Below are 19,856 nucleotides of genomic sequence, written 5' to 3'. Positions count from 1 at the left end.
CATGAAATTAAAAGACGCTTACTCCTTGGAAGGAAAGTTATGACCAACCTAGATAGCATATTCAAAAGCAGAGACATTACTTTGCCAACAAAATTTGTCTAGTCAAGGCTATGGTTTTTCCTGTGGTCATGTATGGATGTGAGAGTTGGACTGTGAAGAAGGCTGAGTGCCGAAGAATTGATGCTTTTGAACTGTGGTGCTGGAGAAGACTCTTGAGAGTCCCTTGGACTGCAAGGAGATCCAACCAGTCCATTCTGAAGGAGATCAGCCCTGGGATTTCTTTGGAAGGAATGATGCTAAAGAGGAAACGCCAGTACTTTGGCCACCTCATGCGAAGAGTTGACTCATTGGAAAAGACTCTGATGCTGGGAGGGATTGGGGGCAGGAGGAGAAGGGGACGACAGAGGATGAGATGGCTGGATGGCATCACTGACTGGATGGATGTGAGTCTGAGTGAACTCCGGGAGTTGGTGATGGACAGGGAGGCCTGGCGTGCTTGGATTCATGGGGTTGCAAAGAGTCGGACACGACTGAGCGACTGAACAGAACTGAACTGAACTGTTTATTCTTACCACTTCTTAATATCTTCTGCTTCTGTTAGGTCCATACCCTTTCCGTCCTTTATTGAGCCCATCATTGCAAGAAATGTTCCCTTGGTAGCTCCAATTTTCTTGAAATCTCTAGTCTCTCCCGTTCTATTGTTTTCCCCTATTTCTTTGCACTGATCACTGAGGAAGGAAGTGATCATGGATCACTGTAAAGGCCACACCATCAAACAAATTTGATGAGGAGAACGCACAGGGGTCAGGCTAACAGGGACAGTGGCATCAAGTGACAGAATGAGCCCAGCCTCTGCAAAGCACAGCATTACCATGGAAAACCAGGGCAGGAGGACAGCAAACTGAGAGCCACGAGCATTCACTAAAGCAAGAAATTGAAGAAAAATGATTTAGTCAAACCAGAAAATAAAAAAAAATCAACATGAAGAAGCCATTTAGATGAAATGGGATTTTAACGAATCATGCGTAGCCTCTACTGTGGTAAAAAGTGAAAGTGAAGTCGCTCAGTCGTGTGAGCTCTTTGCAACCTCGAGGACTATAGACTAACAGGCTTCTCCAACCATGGGATTTTCCAGGTAAGAGTATCAAATTGGTTGCCATTTCCTTCTTCAGGGGATCTTCCCCATCTAGGGATTGAACCTGGGTCTTCCACATTACAGAGAGACATTTTTACCATATGAGCCACCAGGGAATCCCCATCTACCACGATAAATACAGGTAAAAAGGAGAGAACCCTTGATTCGAAATAAGCTAGATTCTATACAGATTTCACAGAAGAAATTTCAAAGATCGGTAAATTAAAAACTGAACAGAAAAAATAGACGATGAAGGTTATCACTTTAATGGAAATAGACAAATATAAGAGATTACAATCAAAACAAGGTGAAACACAGGAACGTAATTAACATGAAAATAAAATATAATGAATTGAGATATCACGAGAAAAATTTAAAAACAAATTGTAATCAATAATTAAACAGAAGAAAAAAAATTTCTCCGGACGATGAATAATCATTATACACTGAGAGAAAGAAATAAGAGCCCCGTTTCAGGGTCACGAGTAGCCCTTTGGAGCAGCTGCACGTACGTGAGGTTCTCGTGGGTGTTGGGGTCGAAGAAGCCCTTGGTGTCGTCGCTGGGGTCCTCCAGCACGCGGTTCATCTCCTCGTCGAAGTAGCCGCGCTGGTAGGCCACGTCCACGGGCACGCGGTGGCTGTGCACGGGGTCGATGACGCCGCCCGTGGCGATCTGGGCCTCCAGCAGGCGGATGCCGTGCTCGCGCACGATGAGGTCCTTCTTCATGGCCTGGAAGAGGGAGATCTGCTGCCCGGTGTAGGGGTCGGTGTAGCCGGTGACCGCGCGCTCGGCCGACAGCAGCTTCTCCTGGAGCTCGCCGCCCACCACGCCCGCGGCCACCGCCTCCTCCACGGACAGCTTCTGGTTGCGCACGGGGTCGATGACGAAGCCCGTGGCCGCCTGCGCCTCCAGCAGCACCAGGGCCGTGCCCGGCCGCAGGAAGCCCTTCCACATGGCCTGGTAGATGCTCATCTTCTCCTGGCGCCCGGGCTCGTCCTTGGCGGGGACCAGCACGCCCGCGATGCAGCTGGTGCCTTCCAGGTAGCGCTTCACCGAGTCCATCTCCGTCACCTCCTGCAGGGTCTTGGTGCCCTGGGCCAGGTCCCGCAGGGTCTCGGGGCCCAGGATCCCGGACGTGTGCAGCTCGGAGGCCGACACCTGGCGCCTCAGGCCCCGGAAGGACACCTTGCTCAGCCGCTCCTCCGTCTCCTCGATGAGCTGGGTGAGGACGGCGACCAGGGCGGGCAGGGCCAGGGCGCCGGCCGCGTGCTGGGCCAGCAGCTCGTCCCGCCGGGCCTGGCTCAGGTAGGAGGAGAAGAGGACCTCCCACACGGAGACGCGCCGGCCCTGGAACCGCCCGACGCGCACCTCCATGGTGGCGGCGCGCAGGGCCTGCTCCTGCAGGGCCCTGGCGGCGTCCTCGGCGTCCTGGGCGGAGGAGGGTCCGGCGTCGGCCCCCTCGCCCGGCCCCTGGGGCCCGGGCTCCCGCTGCCCGGAGGCTCCGCCCCCTTGGGAGGGGGCCGCCTCAGCCTCCTCGATGATGGTGGTCAGCCTGCGGGTCAGGGCGGGCAGGCCCAGCGTCCCCGCCCCGAACTCGGCCAGCAGCTGCTCCCGCGTGGCGGCGCTCACGTAGCCGGAGGCCAGCACGTCCCACACGGGCACCGCGGGCCCCCGCAGGCGGCCCACCCGGACCTCCATGGTGGCGGCACGCAGCGCCCCCCGAGGGTCCGGGGCGCCGGGCGCGCGGCCTCGGCCTCGGCCTCGGCCTCGGCCAGCAGCGAGACGAGGGCGGCGCCCACCTCCTGCGCGGTCAGCGAGCCCGCCCGGTACCGGCGCAGCAGGTCCTGCCGCTGACTCTCGGACACCTCGCGGTAGAAGAGGAGCTCCCACACGGAGACGCGCTGGCCCCGCGGGGGCCGGCGCCCAGCGTCACGCGGGTGTCGCGCAGGGCGGCGCGCAGCTCCTCGCCCAGCTGGTGGAGGGCGGAGCCCCGGCCGGCCAGCTGCAGCATGTAGAGCCCCGTGTCGGGGTCGCGCACGCAGCGCCGCAGCAGCTGCACGTACGTGAGGTTCTCGTGGGTGTTGGGGTCGAAGAAGCCCTTGGTGTCGTCGCTGGGGTCCTCCAGCACGCGGTTCATCTCCTCGTCGAAGTAGCCGCGCTGGTAGGCCACGTCCACGGGCACGCGGTGGCTGTGCACGGGGTCGATGACGCCGCCCGTGGCGATCTGGGCCTCCAGCAGGCGGATGCCGTGCTCCCGCACGATGAGGTCCTTCTTCATGGCCTGGAAGAGGGAGATCTGCTGCCCGGTGTAGGGGTCGGTGTAGCCGGTGACCGCGCGCTCGGCCGACAGCAGCTTCTCCTGGAGCTCGCCGCCCACCACGCCCGCGGCCACCGCCTCCTCCACGGACAGCTTCTGGTTGCGCACGGGGTCGATGACGAAGCCCGTGGCCGCCTGCGCCTCCAGCAGCACCAGGGCCGTGCCCGGCCGCAGGACGCCCTTCCACATGGCCTGGTAGATGCTCATCTTCTCCTGGCGCCCGGGCTCGTCCTTGGCGGGGACCAGCACGCCCGCGATGCAGCTGGTGCCTTCCAGGTAGCGCTTCACCGAGTCCATCTCCGTCACCTCCTGCAGGGTCTTGGTGCCCTGGGCCAGGTCCCGCAGGGTCTCGGGGCCCAGGATCCCGGACGTGTGCAGCTCGGAGGCCGACACCTGGCGCCTCAGGCCCCGGAAGGACACCTTGCTCAGCCGCTCCTCCGTCTCCTCGATGAGCTGGGTGAGGACGGCGACCAGGGCGGGCAGGGCCAGGGCGCCGGCCGCGTGCTGGGCCAGCAGCTCGTCCCGCCGGGCCTGGCTCAGGTAGGAGGAGAAGAGGACCTCCCACACGGAGACGCGCCGGCCCTGGAACCGCCCGACGCGCACCTCCATGGTGGCGGCGCGCAGGGCCTGCTCCTGCAGGGCCCTGGCGGCGTCCTCGGCGTCCTGGGCGGAGGAGGGTCCGGCGTCGGCCCCCTCGCCCGGCCCCTGGGGCCCGGGCTCCCGCTGCCCGGAGGCTCCGCCCCCTTGGGAGGGGGCCGCCTCAGCCTCCTCGATGATGGTGGTCAGCCTGCGGGTCAGGGCGGGCAGGCCCAGCGTCCCCGCCCCGAACTCGGCCAGCAGCTGCTCCCGCGTGGCGGCGCTCACGTAGCCGGAGGCCAGCACGTCCCACACGGGCACCGCGGGCCCCCGCAGGCGGCCCACCCGGACCTCCATGGTGGCGGCACGCAGCGCCCCCCGAGGGTCCGGGGCGCCGGGGCGCGCGGCCTCGGCCTCGGCCTCGGCCTCGGCCAGCAGCGAGACGAGGGCGGCGCCCACCTCCTGCGCGGTCAGCGAGCCCGCCCGGTACCGGCGCAGCAGGTCCTGCCGCTGACTCTCGGACACCTCGCGGTAGAAGAGGAGCTCCCACACGGAGACGCGCTGGCCCCGCGGGGGGCCGGCGCCCAGCGTCACGCGGGTGTCGCGCAGGGCGGCGCGCAGCTCCTCGCCCAGCTGGTGGAGGGCGGAGCCCCGGCCGGCCAGCTGCAGCATGTAGAGCCCCGTGTCGGGGTCGCGCACGCAGCGCCGCAGCAGCTGCACGTACGTGAGGTTCTCGTGGGTGTTGGGGTCGAAGAAGCCCTTGGTGTCGTCGCTGGGGTCCTCCAGCACGCGGTTCATCTCCTCGTCGAAGTAGCCGCGCTGGTAGGCCACGTCCACGGGCACGCGGTGGCTGTGCACGGGGTCGATGACGCCGCCCGTGGCGATCTGGGCCTCCAGCAGGCGGATGCCGTGCTCGCGCACGATGAGGTCCTTCTTCATGGCCTGGAAGAGGGAGATCTGCTGCCCGGTGTAGGGGTCGGTGTAGCCGGTGACCGCGCGCTCGGCCGACAGCAGCTTCTCCTGGAGCTCGCCGCCCACCACGCCCGCGGCCACCGCCTCCTCCACGGACAGCTTCTGGTTGCGCACGGGGTCGATGACGAAGCCCGTGGCCGCCTGCGCCTCCAGCAGCACCAGGGCCGTGCCCGGCCGCAGGACGCCCTTCCACATGGCCTGGTAGATGCTCATCTTCTCCTGGCGCCCGGGCTCGTCCTTGGCGGGGACCAGCACGCCCGCGATGCAGCTGGTGCCCTCCAGGTAGCGCTTCACCGAGTCCATCTCCGTCACCTCCTGCAGGGTCTTGGTGCCCTGGGCCAGGTCCCGCAGGGTCTCGGGGCCCAGGATCCCGGACGTGTGCAGCTCGGAGGCCGACACCTGGTGCCTCAGGCCCCGGAAGGACACCTTGCTCAGCCGCTCCTCCGTCTCCTCGATGAGCTGGGTGAGGACGGCGACCAGGGCGGGCAGGGCCAGGGCGCCGGCCGCGTGCTGGGCCAGCAGCTCGTCCCGCCGGGCCTGGCTCAGGTAGGAGGAGAAGAGGACCTCCCACACGGAGACGCGCCGGCCCTGGAACCGCCCGACGCGCACCTCCATGGTGGCGGCGCGCAGGGCCTGCTCCTGCAGGGCCCTGGCGGCGTCCTCGGCGTCCTGGGCGGAGGAGGGTCCGGCGTCGGCCCCCTCGCCCGGCCCCTGGGGCCCGGGCTCCCGCTGCCCGGAGGCTCCGCCCCCTTGGGAGGGGGCCGCCTCAGCCTCCTCGATGATGGTGGTCAGCCTGCGGGTCAGGGCGGGCAGGCCCAGCGTCCCCGCCCCGAACTCGGCCAGCAGCTGCTCCCGCGTGGCGGCGCTCACGTAGCCGGAGGCCAGCACGTCCCACACGGGCACCGCGGGCCCCGCAGGCGGCCCACCCGGACCTCCATGGTGGCGGCACGCAGCGCCCCCGAGGGTCCGGGGCGCCGGGGCGCGCGGCCTCGGCCTCGGCCTCGGCCTCGGCCAGCAGCGAGACGAGGGTGGCGCCCACCTCCTGCGCGGTCAGCGAGCCCGCCCGGTACCGGCGCAGCAGGTCCTGCCGCTGACTCTCGGACACCTCGCGGTAGAAGAGGAGCTCCCACACGGAGACGCGCTGGCCCCGCGGGGGGCCGGCGCCCAGCGTCACGCGGGTGTCGCGCAGGGCGGCGCGCAGCTCCTCGCCCAGCTGGTGGAGGGCGGAGCCCCGGCCGGCCAGCTGCAGCATGTAGAGCCCCGTGTCGGGGTCGCGCACGCAGCGCCGCAGCAGCTGCACGTACGTGAGGTTCTCGTGGGTGTTGGGGTCGAAGAAGCCCTTGGTGTCGTCGCTGGGGTCCTCCAGCACGCGGTTCATCTCCTCGTCGAAGTAGCCGCGCTGGTAGGCCACGTCCACGGGCACGCGGTGGCTGTGCACGGGGTCGATGACGCCGCCCGTGGCGATCTGGGCCTCCAGCAGGCGGATGCCGTGCTCGCGCACGATGAGGTCCTTCTTCATGGCCTGGAAGAGGGAGATCTGCTGCCCGGTGTAGGGGTCGGTGTAGCCGGTGACCGCGCGCTCGGCCGACAGCAGCTTCTCCTGGAGCTCGCCGCCCACCACGCCCGCGGCCACCGCCTCCTCCACGGACAGCTTCTGGTTGCGCACGGGGTCGATGACGAAGCCCGTGGCCGCCTGCGCCTCCAGCAGCACCAGGGCCGTGCCCGGCCGCAGGACGCCCTTCCACATGGCCTGGTAGATGCTCATCTTCTCCTGGCGCCCGGGCTCGTCCTTGGCGGGGACCAGCACGCCCGCGATGCAGCTGGTGCCCTCCAGGTAGCGCTTCACCGAGTCCATCTCCGTCACCTCCTGCAGGGTCTTGGTGCCCTGGGCCAGGTCCCGCAGGGTCTCGGGGCCCAGGATCCCGGACGTGTGCAGCTCGGAGGCCGACACCTGGCGCCTCAGGCCCCGGAAGGACACCTTGCTCAGCCGCTCCTCCGTCTCCTCGATGAGCTGGGTGAGGACGGCGACCAGGGCGGGCAGGGCCAGGGCGCCGGCCGCGTGCTGGGCCAGCAGCTCGTCCCGCCGGGCCTGGCTCAGGTAGGAGGAGAAGAGGACCTCCCACACGGAGACGCGCCGGCCCTGGAACCGCCCGACGCGCACCTCCATGGTGGCGGCGCGCAGGGCCTGCTCCTGCAGGGCCCTGGCGGCGTCCTCGGCGTCCTGGGCGGAGGAGGGTCCGGCGTCGGCCCCCTCGCCCGGCCCCTGGGGCCCGGGCTCCCGCTGCCCGGAGGCTCCGCCCCCTTGGGAGGGGGCCGCCTCAGCCTCCTCGATGATGGTGGTCAGCCTGCGGGTCAGGGCGGGCAGGCCCAGCGTCCCCGCCCCGAACTCGGCCAGCAGCTGCTCCCGCGTGGCGGCGCTCACGTAGCCAGAGGCCAGCACGTCCCACACGGGCACCGCGGGCCCCCGCAGGCGGCCCACCCGGACCTCCATGGTGGCGGCACGCAGCGCCCCCCGAGGGTCCGGGGCGCCGGGGCGCGCGGCCTCGGCCTCGGCCTCGGCCTCGGCCAGCAGCGAGACGAGGGCGGCGCCCACCTCCTGCGCGGTCAGCGAGCCCGCCCGGTACCGGCGCAGCAGGTCCTGCCGCTGACTCTCGGACACCTCGCGGTAGAAGAGGAGCTCCCACACGGAGACGCGCTGGCCCCGCGGGGGGCCGGCGCCCAGCGTCACGCGGGTGTCGCGCAGGGCGGCGCGCAGCTCCTCGCCCAGCTGGTGGAGGGCGGAGCCCCGGCCGGCCAGCTGCAGCATGTAGAGCCCCGTGTCGGGGTCGCGCACGCAGCGCCGCAGCAGCTGCACGTACGTGAGGTTCTCGTGGGTGTTGGGGTCGAAGAAGCCCTTGGTGTCGTCGCTGGGGTCCTCCAGCACGCGGTTCATCTCCTCGTCGAAGTAGCCGCGCTGGTAGGCCACGTCCACGGGCACGCGGTGGCTGTGCACGGGGTCGATGACGCCGCCCGTGGCGATCTGGGCCTCCAGCAGGCGGATGCCGTGCTCGCGCACGATGAGGTCCTTCTTCATGGCCTGGAAGAGGGAGATCTGCTGCCCGGTGTAGGGGTCGGTGTAGCCGGTGACCGCGCGCTCGGCCGACAGCAGCTTCTCCTGGAGCTCGCCGCCCACCACGCCCGCGGCCACCGCCTCCTCCACGGACAGCTTCTGGTTGCGCACGGGGTCGATGACGAAGCCCGTGGCCGCCTGCGCCTCCAGCAGCACCAGGGCCGTGCCCGGCCGCAGGACGCCCTTCCACATGGCCTGGTAGATGCTCATCTTCTCCTGGCGCCCGGGCTCGTCCTTGGCGGGGACCAGCACGCCCGCGATGCATCCGGTGCCCTCTAGGTAGCGCCTCACTGCCTCAGTCTTTGTGATGGCATCTACAGAGGCCTGCCCGGACTCCAGGGCCTGTAGGGTCTCCTTCGTGATGATGGATGAAGTCAGCAGTTCAGAGGCTGTGATCTGTTTCCTGATTCCTCTGAACCATAGCCGTTTAGTATTCTTTTCCTTTTCACTGATTATCTCAAAGATCACTTTTACCACCTTTTCTAATGCATGTGCTGTGTCTGTCTTGTATTTTCGTACTAACTCCAGTTTTTTGTTCTCCGTCACGTATTCAGAGTTCAGCAATTCCCAGACTGACGGCCTCTGTCCTTTAAACCGCCCCACTCTGACGTCTACCCGCTCAGCCTCAAGCGCTCGTCTGGTGTCCTCATCGATGAACTGTGATTCCAGTTCATGCTCGAGCACTGGGAACAGAGCCCAGCCCGTCTTCTCATCTCGGCGGCTCCTCTCCTGCAGTTCCTGGTAAGTCACCTTCTCCTGAGTGTTGGGATCCACAAACCGTTTATTCATGCACTTCTGCTCTGCCACCAGTGGGTATGTGTCCTGGTCCAGACATCCGCGTCTGTAGGCAGCATCCAGTGGAAGCCGGTGGTGGTGCTGGGGGTCCACGATGCCCCCCGTGGCCATCTGCACCTCGAGCAGTCTGAGTGCCAACTCCCGTTTCACCAGCTTCCTCTGCATTGCCTGGAACAAGGACATGGTGTGTCCTGTGTCCGGGTCTGTGTATCCCCTGGCGGCCTTCTCAGCATTTAGGAGTCTCTCCTGCAGTTCCTCACCCACCAGGCCAGCGGCCACAGCCTCATCCACGGAGAGCCTCTTGTGGCTGTGGGGGTCCAGCAGGAACCCTGTGGCTGCCTGAGCCTCCAGCAGCTGGGCTGCAAATCCCATGGGGATGAGCCCTTTCCTGCTGGCCTCGTAGAAGCTCAGCACCTCACGGGTGGAGGGCGTGGTTAGCCCTGCAATGCAGCCGCTGCCTTCCAAGTAGACCTTTACGTGTGGCAGGCGGCGGAGGTCCTGTCCCCCGGTTCCCTCGTGTAGCGCATCCAGTGTCTTCTTATCAATGATTCCTGAGTTGAACAGCTCTGCAGCTGTCACCTCTCCTCCAATGGCTGCCAGCCTGATGTCCTTGTTTCGCTGTTCTGTTTCTTCGACCGTTGTGGTGATGACCTTCAGCAGCTGCTCTAAGCTGACATCCCTGGCTTTGTACCCCTGGACAAGCTCTTTCTTCCTTTCCTCTGTGAAGTACGGCGAGGACAGCAGGTCCCAGAAGGAGACCACCTGCTGGGCAAACATGCCCACGTGCATTTTGGTAGTTTTTGACCGCAGGGCTTGCCTTGTGGCTTCATCGATGTACACATAGGTTTCTCCTTTCTTTACGACTTGCAGCATGTAGAGCCCTGTCTCGGGGTCCTCCACGCAGCGCTCCAGCAGCTGCATGTACGTGAGGTTCTCGTGCGTGTTGGGGTCGAAGAAGCCCTTGGTGTCATCACTGGGGTCCTCCAGCACGCGGTTCATCTCCTCGTCGAAGTAGCCACGCTGGTAGGCCACGTCCACGGGCACGCGGTGGCTGTGCACGGGATCGATGATGCCGCCCGTGGCGATCTGGGCCTCCAGCAGGCGGATGCCGTGCTCGCGCACTATGAGGTCCTTCTTCATGGCCTGGAAGAGGGAGATCTGTTCCCCGGTATAGGGGTCGGTGTAGCCGGTGACCGCACGCTCAGCTGACAGCAGCTTCTGGTAGGTTTCCCTGCCAAACATCCCTGCCGCAAATGCCTCCTGCACAGTCAGCTTCCGGTTCTCCACAGGGTCAATGAGGAAGCCAGTGGCCGCCTGTGCCTCCAGCAGCACCAGGGCCGTGCCCGGCCGCAGGACGTTTCTTCTCAGAGCTTCTGAGATGCTCATCTTCTCCCTGGTGTCCTGGATGAGGACCCCAGCGATGAAGCTGCCCCCTTCCAAGTACCGCCGCACACGGTCCATCTCTGCCACCTCCTGCACAGTCTTCTTCCCTTGACTCAGCTCATCCAGCGTCTTCCTGTCGATCAGCTGGGACCTGAACAGGTCGTTGGCTGACAGCTGCTTCCGGAGACCCCTGAAAGTGGCCTGTGAGGGCTGCCTTTCTGAGGCCTCAACCAGGGTGGTGACTGCAGTGACCACCTGCCGCAGGGCCGTGGCCCTCCCAGACTGGCAGAGTGCTGCCAGCTCCCGCCGCTTGCGGAGCCCTACATACTCTGAATGCAGCAGGTCCCAGAGTGAGATGTTGAGCCCTCTGAACCTCCCTGCCCCAACTGGCACCTTCATGGCCCTCAGGGCCACTGCTGTGTGGTCATCCACCTCTAGCACCATGTCCTGGGAGAGTGGCAGCAGCCACAAGCCAGTGTCGGCGTCCAGGACACAGCGCTCCTTGAGCTGTCCGTAGGTCACCTTGTCCTGTGTGCCAGGGTCGAAGAAGAATTTGCTGTCTTCATCCATTGAGGTTAGCATCCTGCTTGTCTGCTCATCCAGGAGGCCGAGCCTGCAGGCTGCCGCCTGGGGCAGGTGCACCCTGTGGACAGGGTCCACCACACCCCCTGTGGCCAGCTGCGCCTGCAGGAGCGGGAGGCCCTCGCTCCAAGGCACGAGCCTCTTTTCCACTGCCTGCCACAGTGAGAGGGAGCCTCCCGAGCAGGGGTCCGTGTACCCAGCCACTGCCTTCTCAACCAGCTGGAGCCGCTCACTCAGAGCCCCAGCCACCAGGCCAGCCTTGACTGCCTCCTCCACCGACAGTCTCTGGTTGGTCAAAGGATCCACAAGAGAGCCAGACGCCACCTGGGCCTCCAGTAGTCTCTGCCCCAGGCCAGCAGGCAGGAGGCCATCCCTCACAGCCTGGGCGATGCTCACTTTGGCCCCTGAGGGCTGCAGCAGCACCCCGGCCACACAGCCCGTGCCCCATAGGCAGGCCCGCACCGTTGGCTGCTCAGCGACCTCGGCAGGTGATTGCATGCCCCGTGCCAGTGCCTCCAGGGTCTCCCGGGTGATGACTCCAGCGTCCAGCAGCCAGACGGCGGGCACCCCACCGCAGGGGCCGGGCAGCATGACGCAGGCCCCTGCCAGGAGCTCCGCCTCCTGCACCTGCCTCCGCACAGCCGCCTGCAGCTGCTGTGTCGTGGTCCTCCCCTCCCTGAAGTCCTCCAGGAAGCCCCTCCGCTGCTCCTCAGTGAAGTGGCAGGACTCCAGCAGCTCCCAGAGAGATGTGCCATCCTCAGCCCCCTGCGTGGCCTTCAGGGTCTCCTGCACCTGCTCATCTGTGGGGACAACAGGGGCACTTTCTGGCAGGGGCAAGAAGTGAAGGCCAGAGGCCTCGTCTTTTACACACTGCTCCAGAAGCTGGGCATAGCTGATGTGTCCCTGGCCGTCAGGTGTGGGGAAGGTCTTTGAGTCAGACAAGGCCAACACCATCTCCTGGTCGATGTAGCCACGCTGCAAGGCCACGAGCATGGGGAGGTGGTGATGCCCGGTGGGGTCTATGACCCCGCCCGTGGCCACCTGGGCCTCCAAGAGGCGGATGGCCTGCTCCATGGGGACAAGGCCCTTCTTCATGGCCTGGAACAGGGACAGCAGCTTTCCAGAGAAAGGGTCTGGGAAGCCCTTGACAGCACACTCAGCCCAGGTCAGCCTGCTGTAGAGCTCTGGCCCCACAAGCCCCCTGCACACAGCCTCATCCAAGGACATGGTCTCCAGACTGTGGGGGTCGGTCATGGTCCCCGTGGCTGCCTGGGCCTCCAGCAGGGCCAGGGCCACTCCTGGCCCCAGCAGCTTGTGCTTCATGGCCTGGTAGAGGCTGAGCCGCCGGGTGGAGGGCTGCAGGAGCACGCCACCCACAGTGCCCGAGCCGCACAGGAACCTGCGGATGCTCTCCGTGCAGAGCAGGGCCTCAGCGCTGAGCGTTCCCGCCAGCACGCAGTCCAGGACCTCCTGGTCTATGACGCCAGCCTCCCGGAGCTGGCAGGCAGTCACCCGGCCCCGCAGCATGGGGAGGGCGACGTCTGCCCGGCTTTCCACCTCCCTCTCCAGCAGCTTTGAAACCTCCTCCAGGGACACCTGGTGCCGCCGGAAGCTCTGTAGCAGCCACCGCCGGCGTGCCTCGCTGACATACTCTGAGTTGACCAACTCCCACGCGGACACTCTCTGTCCCCGGAACCGCCCGTGCTGCACCGACAGCAGCAGGCTCCGGAAGGCCTGCTGGGTGGCCTCATCTGCCAGCAGGGTCCGCGCACTTGTAAGTGGCAGCAGATAGAGCCCCGTGTTGGGGTCACGCACACAGCGCTCCAGCAGCTGCATATACGTGAGGTTCTCATGCGTGTTGGGGTCGAAGAAGCCCTTGGTGTCGTCACTGGGGTCGGCCAAGATCAGGTTCAGCGCCTCGTCGAAGTAGCCGCGCTGGTAGGCCACGTCCACGGGCACGCGGTGGCTGTGCACGGGGTCAATGACGCCGCCCGTGGCGATCTGGGCCTCCAGCAGGCGGATGCCGTGCTCGCGCACGATGAGGTCCTTCTTCATGGCCTGGAAGAGGGAGATCTGCTGCCCGGTGTAGGGGTCGGTGTAGCCGGTGACTGCACGCTCAGCCGACAGCAGCTTGGCAAACACCTCGGGCCCGATGATGCCAGCCCTCAGCGCCTCCTCCACCGAGTATCTCCTGTTCTCTTTGGGATCAATGATGAAGCCAGTGGCTGCCTGCGCCTCCAGGAGGATGAGCGCCATGCCCGGCCTGAGCAGCCCCTTCCTGTAAGCCTCGTGGATGCTGAGAGGCTCCTGGGACCCAGGCAGCAGCAAGCCAGCGATGCAGCCAGTGCCTTGCAAGTACCTCTGCACCGAGTCCAGGTTGGCCACGTCCTGGGCTGTGGTCTGGCCACGTTCTAGCTGTTCATAAACATCCTGGCCGATGATCTCCGCTCTCAGCAGCTCTCCCGGAGTCACAGGGACCCTGAGCCCAGCAAAGGTGGTTCTGGCGGTGGCTGCAGCCTGCTCGTGGGTGGCCCTCAGCACAGCCGCCAGCTCCTCCACTGAGAGGGCCCCGTCCCTGTGCTGCTGGGTCAGTGTCACCCTCTGCTCCATGGGGACTGCCTTGGAGAAGAGCAGCTCCCAGAGCGACACAGGCCGGCCCTGGAACCTGCCCACAGAGACAGTGGCCGTAGCAGCACTCAAGACCTGCCGGGTGCTGTGCTCGATGAACGGGGGTCCCCGGGGCTCCTCCCCAGGGCTCCCCACTGAGATGGGCAGGAACGCCAGCCCCGTCTCCAGGTCAGTGATGCAGCGGGCCAGCAGCTGCCCATAGCTGAGGCTCTCGTGCGTGCCGGGATCCAAGAAGCTGGCAGCCCTCGAGAGGTGCTCCTGAGTCTCTTTGTCCAGGCAGCCGAGGCGCAGGGCAGCCTCTACGGGCAGCCGGAGCCGGCGGGCAGGACACACTAGCCCGCCTGTGGCCAGCTGGGCATCCAGGAGTCTGAGTGCCAGAGGCCGGTCCACCAACTCCTTCTTCATGGCCTGGAAAAGGGGAACTCGGGTGCCGCTGAAGGGGTCATGGTAGCCCGTCACTGCCTGCTCTGCCACCTGGAGCTGCCTGTGCAGCTCCGGGCCGACCAGGCCTGCCCGAACCGCCTCGTCCACCCGCAGCTGCCGGCCAGTGGCTGGGTCCACCAGGGTGCAGGTGGCAGCCTGAGCCTCCAGGAGCAGAAGCATGGCACCTGTGGGAAGCAGATGCTCGGCCGCGGCCTGGAAGAAGCTCTTCTTGTGCCCTGCGGGCAGCAAGACGACCCCAGCCACACTGCCAGTGCCCTGCAGGTAACGCCGCACCTCGGCACGTGCACCCACATCTGGCACCACCAGCCGGCCCTCCCGCAGGCCTCGGGCCGTCTCCTCGTCCAAGACCCCCACCTCCAGCAGCTCGGCCAAGCTCACAGCCCCACCCAGGGTATGGAACGTGATCCTGAGGGGCAGCAGGGCCAGCCCCGTGCCGGGCGCCTGCACACACCTGCCCAGCAACTCCCGGTAGGGCAGCTGCTCCAGTGTGTTAGGGTCCAGGAAGCCCGGGGCGCTTGAGCCGGGCCCCAGTTCCGACAGCCCATGCCATGTCTCCTGGTCCAGGAGACCCTGCTGGCAGGCCAGCTCAGGGGCCACACGCACCCCACGGATGGGGTCCACCACGCCCCCAGTGGCCAGCTGGGCCTCCAGCCAATTCCACCCCAGCGCCCTGTCTACCACCTCCTTCCCGATGGCCTGGAAAAGGGCCAGCTTCTGGCCCCCATAGGGATCAGGGTACCCAGTGGCTGCACGCTCAGCAGCCAGCAGCTTCTCCTTGAGCTCCAGGCCCACTAGGCCCTGCTGCAGGGCCTCAGACACAGGGAGCAGCTGGCCCTGCGTGGGGTCCACCAGGCCCCCTGTGGCTGCCTGGGCCTCCAGCAGAGCCAGCCCAAGCCCAGAGGGCAGGAGACCCTGCTTCATGGCAGCATAGAGACCCTGGGCCCGGCCCGAGGCCTCCACCCACACCCCAGCGATGCTCCTGGCCTGGGGTGCAGATGGGGCACCAGCTCCCAGCGCGGCCTTCATGGTCTTGGAGACAGCAGTCGGCCCGGTGCCACCGGTGACTAGGAGGTCGAGAGGAGAGGTGTGGCCATTCATCGTGCAGAACTCAGCGAGGACCCACTTCTGCTCCCTGCAGGGTGGAGAGCCTCCATTAGGGGCCCTGGGATGGCCCAGGCAGGTGGGAGGTCCACCCCGCACCCTAGACCTACCTCCGGTGCCACCAGCCCTTCTGAGGGAGGTAGGGCAGCCTCCAGTTTCACCCCTTCCTCTCGCCCTGGGGTCCCAGGAGGGGCTACAGGAGCACTAGGACCCCAGCGTAGCCTGGGGGTGTCGCGGGCTCCACCTTGTCCTACAGGCCACCCTCTGGCCACACCCTCATTCCGCTCCCCCGGGGGTCCGGTATAGTGGCTTGGCCTCCCCCTCGGCCTCCAGACTCCTCCCGTCTCCTCCAGGGCCCGCCCCCGCCCTACCGCCCCCTAAGCAGGCTCCACTGCCTGTGCTCTTACCACCTCCCTGCCTGGCAACCCCTCCACAGCCTCCCCACCTCGACCCCCTGCTGCTCGGGCCTCTGCTCCCTCCTGGCTCACCACTGGGCTTCCCAGCCAGATCCCCATCCTCTGATCTGCCCTGGTCTCCCGCCTCAGCCTGCCAGCGTCCCCTGGCCCACGGCCGCTCTGTGCCCATGCCTTGCCTCAGCAGCCCAGGAGGACCCAGAGCTCACGCCGGGGTGCTGGTGCCATGGGTGGGGCCAGGCTCGGGTCTCCCGGCCCTGTTGGCCCCTGGTCCGCTGCTTGGCGCCCTGCACCCCCACAGCCATCCCCCTCGGCCGACAGCTGTGGGCCCGGCCCCCAGAGCGTCAGTGACCGGTGCCGACCCTTCTGCCCCACCACAACCACACACCTCCCTCCTCCACCCCCTGGCGGGTTACCTCTCCCCAGCAGGCACGTCCAAGACCTAACCAAGACCTAATCCCCAGCACCCGTGACTGTGACCTTATTTGGAAACGGGATCTTTGTAGATGTGATGGTGTTATAGGTTAGGGCACAGTTACACTGCAGGGAGGCCTTAATCCCAACACGACAGTGTCCTCACGGGAGACAGATGTGGGGAGGATGCCCCGTGAGGGAGGCAGATGGGCCACGCAGCTTCAGGCCCCAGAAACAGCAAGCGCTGACGCGCGAATCCCAGACCCTGGCACCCTGACTGTGGGAGAGTAATCTGTGGTTTGAAGCCGCCCAGCCGCCCGGGGGCCAGTCCACACCTACGTTCCAAAGAACCACACCCTCAGTCCTGGGCCTGGTTACACCCATCCTCACCTCCTGACCAGCTGCCCAAAGCCCCTCACACCCTGGCCCACTCTGCAGGTGAGCTCGCTCAGGTGACCTCGGCTCCAGCCACCACACCAGACAGATGCATTTCAGATTCGACCTACCCGACCTCTGGGTCACCAGGCGTGGGGCCCCTCCTCCCTGGTGACATTTCCCCATTCACCCTGACCACAGCTAGAGCCCAGCCCGTCCAGCACCTCCTGAACACTGTGCCCAGTGGACTCACAAGGAGCCTCAAGCTCTGCGGTACCCCAGCGCCACTGCCTAGGAGCAGCTCCCCCGCCCCAGCCCTGCAGAGCTTGCACCCTAAGCTCTGCTCAGCCCCTCGTGCCCCACAGCTGGGCCCACCCCGGGGCAAAATCCTGTCCCCTCCTTCCCTGCCTAGATGCTAGGCCCAGCCCCCAGCGGCACAGCACCTGGTCTGCTGCCCTGAGTCTGAGTTTGTGCCAGGCCCAGGCAGACACGGAGGCCTGGCCTGGATCCTTGCTCCCTCGGCCGCTGCCACTGGCTAGTGTCCAAGAAGCACCGCCGAGGTCCAGCTCTCCTGAGGCAAGCAGGCCACGGAGGGCGGGTGCTCGGGGCGCAGTATCAGGCCTTCGAGAAGACGGGACAAAGGCCTCCGGTGCAGGCAGAGGAGAGTGGTTAAGATCCAGGCTTTAGGAAAGGTTATTAAGGGCTTCGAGTGACTGGGAGAACCCCGGGTCTCCACAGGCAGGGCCAGCTGAGGGGGCTCTGTGGTGATGGGCTCCGAAGGCTCCGAGCCGCCCCAGCTCACAGGCCGGGTGCCACACAGGTCCAGGAACTAGCGATGTGCAAGAAGGGGGACCCCCCCAGCAGGGGAGTGGACCTCGCCACGGGAGGAGGGGCTGTAAGGCAGTGCTGGGCCCCAGTGCTGCAGGGGGCTCCTCCTGGCCCATCTGGCAGCAAAGGCCATGGCCAGAGAGGGAGACTCAGGGACAAGGGTGAGGGTGGGCAAGGGGAGCAGGAATGGGTCAGCGAGAGAAGACCGTGTGCCCCATGCCCCTGGCCCAACCCACAGCAGCAGCATGACAGGCTCAGGGATCAGCCTCAGGATCGGTCTCAGGCCGGGATCGGTCCTCCATCTCCTACACGACTTCCCAGGACGAGGAGTATGGCGCCTGGGAAGCGGGGTTCAAGGACATGGTGTGACGACAGTGCCCTCATCTCTTTCCCAGCACCGAGGGCCAGCCTGTCCCCCTGCCCCCGGCCTCCTCGCCTCCCGCCCCAGGAGCCCCCTGAAGCTGATCCCTGAGCCTGTCATGCTGCCGGGAGCCCTGCTGCCCGCCTGCCCAGGGTCCTGCCCGCTCCTCCCGTACCGTGTGCCTCGCCCCGGGGCTGGCTTCAGACAGTGTGCACTAGCCAGAGGGGCCCAGGAAACAGGGCTACAGGCGGCCAGAGCCGTGCCTGTCAGCTGCCGTCTGGCAGGGACCAGGGTGGGAGAGAAGGGGGCACCTCACCACCCGCAAACGGGGGAGGGTTTCTGGGCCATGGGGTCAGGGGCAGCCGGGTGGGCCCTGCGGGCGGTGCTGTTGGGGGAGCATCAGCACCCAGAAAGGAGGCCCAGAGGAGCAAGGGGACCTCAGAGCACAGGGGCGGCTCTGGGAGGGAGGGGGCTGCGGCCTGCTGGCCACGGGGCCAGTCAGGCAGCTGGGTTAACTGCAGCTGGGCCAAGGCCTGCTTGGCCATCAATGACCTTGGGGCTGGTTCGAGCCCCCGGGTCCCTGATCAGGCAGGACGTGAGGAGTGGCCTGGGAGTGGGGGCCTGGAGTCTGAAGTGGGGACCTTGGGGAAGCAGCTGGACAGAGGGGTCCAGAGCTCAAGAGAGACAGATCTGGGTGCGTGAGGGGTGTCCGGGGCCTCAGGCAGACCAGTCTCAGGTGTCCTGGGGTGGTGGCCACCAGAGAAGTGGTGGCAGAAGGCATGGGTGGTCTTGCAGCTGGGGGAGGGGTTGATAGTGTCCCAGCACTGGAGCGGGAATCTGAGAGAAGGACCCCTTCTGGGGCTTCCTGGGCAGGCCCCTTTCAGGGGGCCCCAGGGGACAAGAAGTGAGAGGACAATTCCTGAGGAGGGTGGGGCCACGTCCCTGAGGGTGGTGCCCGCCCCCTAGGGCAGCACACCAGTCTGGGCTAGGGTCGCAGACAGGCTCGCTGGCTGTCCTCCTGAACCTGGGAAGGTTTAGTTGTTCAGTCATGTCTGACTCTTTTGCGACCCCGTGGACTGTAGCCCACCAGGCTCCTCTGTCCAGGGGATTCTCCAGGCAAGAATACTGGAGTGGGTTGCCTTTTCCTTCTCCAGAACCTGATAAGAGAACCAAATGGCCAGGTGCCCTGGGCTGGCACAGGGAGGCAGTAACCTTGGCCTTTGGCCTGCACAGGCAGCAGAGCCCGCCCACGTGCACTGGGTGCAGGGAGCAGAAATCAGTGGTCAGACGGAAGCCTGGAAGGGAGGCGAGGCGCACCCCCCACCCCTGCCTCCTGAGGGCCTGGGGCTGGCCCCACGCAGGGGTCCCTGTGCCCACTCTCCCCAATGGCAAGGAGCTCCCTCCAAGGGTAAGTGCTGGCTTCCCTCACCCAGCACCGGGCCAGAAGCCCGTCCACCCTGTCAGTTTGTCCACCGGACTGCAGAGCGCCCTGGGCCCTCGGACTGACTGGCTCCAGCGGCAAACGCCCCCCGCCCTGCAAGGCAGGGGCCGGGCAGGAGGAACCGGACCTGCAGGGTCCCACCCAGGCGCGCACCAGTCCGGCCCCGGAAACCGCGGGACAGGCGAGACCCCTGCCCGGCGGGCCAAGTCTCCCACACCCATGCCGGAAACCTCAGCCTTCCCACCTGCGCCCCGAGCGCAGGGGCGGGGAGCGGGGGGCCGACCGGCGGGACCCTACCACCCCCCACCCCGCCCAGCTCCCCGCCCACCAGGGCTAGTTGGGAGGGAGCCGGGCCTCAGCGCTCCGCTCTCCCGGATCCTGACCTCTTGGCCACCTCCAGGCGCATCGCGCCCCTACCCCAGCCCCTACAGGCCGGGGCGAGAGCCCCCCAAGGCGTGTGAGTGTAGGCCCACCTGCCCGGACGGCGCCGCAGTGTTCCGCTCGCAGTCCCTCAGCTCGCCGCGGTGCCCGCGCCGGGCGCCTCCCGCTTTAAACCCACGCAGGCCCCGCCCCCGGCTGCCCCGCCCTGGTCTGGGGGTGGCGGGGGGCACGCGGGGCTGCCCTCGGGCGGGGGCGCCCTTAGGGCGTGACCCGGGCCTGGAGTCCCGCGCGGTGCTGGCCGACGCCCCACGGGCGCTCCCACCCGCCGCAGCCTGAGGGCGCCCTCGGTGGGGAGGGGGCGGCTGCCGCGCAGCCCCTTTCGACCCCTCCCCTGGAGTCACGGGGAAGGAACGCAGCGGCAGCAGCGAGCAGGGTGCGCCGCCCGGACGGCCTTTGAATGGCGTTTGCAAGGGAAATGCGGCCCCGCCGGCCGTGCGGGCGGTTTCGCTTCACAAACGTGACTTCGTTGCCAGCGGTGGGCCCTGCGGCCAGCGCCCTCCGGTCCGCGTCCTCCTGCGCGCCAGGTCCTGCGCCCCGCCC

General features: G+C 66.3%; 1 protein-coding gene across 1 annotated transcript; it reads right to left on the bottom strand.

Annotated features, from left to right (window-relative positions):
* Nucleotides 1-1,380: 1,380 nt before the first annotated feature.
* EPPK1 (epiplakin 1) lies at nt 1,381-19,435 on the bottom strand. The gene is given in 6 exon segments (XM_061438029.1): nt 1,381-2,870; nt 2,873-3,048; nt 3,051-5,909; nt 5,912-5,975; nt 5,978-15,074; nt 19,349-19,435. Coding segments are annotated over 5 exon segments (13,458 nt in total). The 5' UTR covers nt 15,041-15,074; nt 19,349-19,435; the 3' UTR covers nt 1,381-1,574.
* Nucleotides 19,436-19,856: the final 421 nt, after the last annotated feature.

Source organism: Bos javanicus, chromosome 14 (genome assembly GCF_032452875.1).
Source record: "Bos javanicus breed banteng chromosome 14, ARS-OSU_banteng_1.0, whole genome shotgun sequence".
Taxonomy (NCBI): Eukaryota; Metazoa; Chordata; class Mammalia; order Artiodactyla; family Bovidae; genus Bos; species Bos javanicus.
The sequence above is the reverse complement of the archived record's forward strand: the minus strand, read 5'-3'. Positions and strand labels throughout refer to the sequence as shown.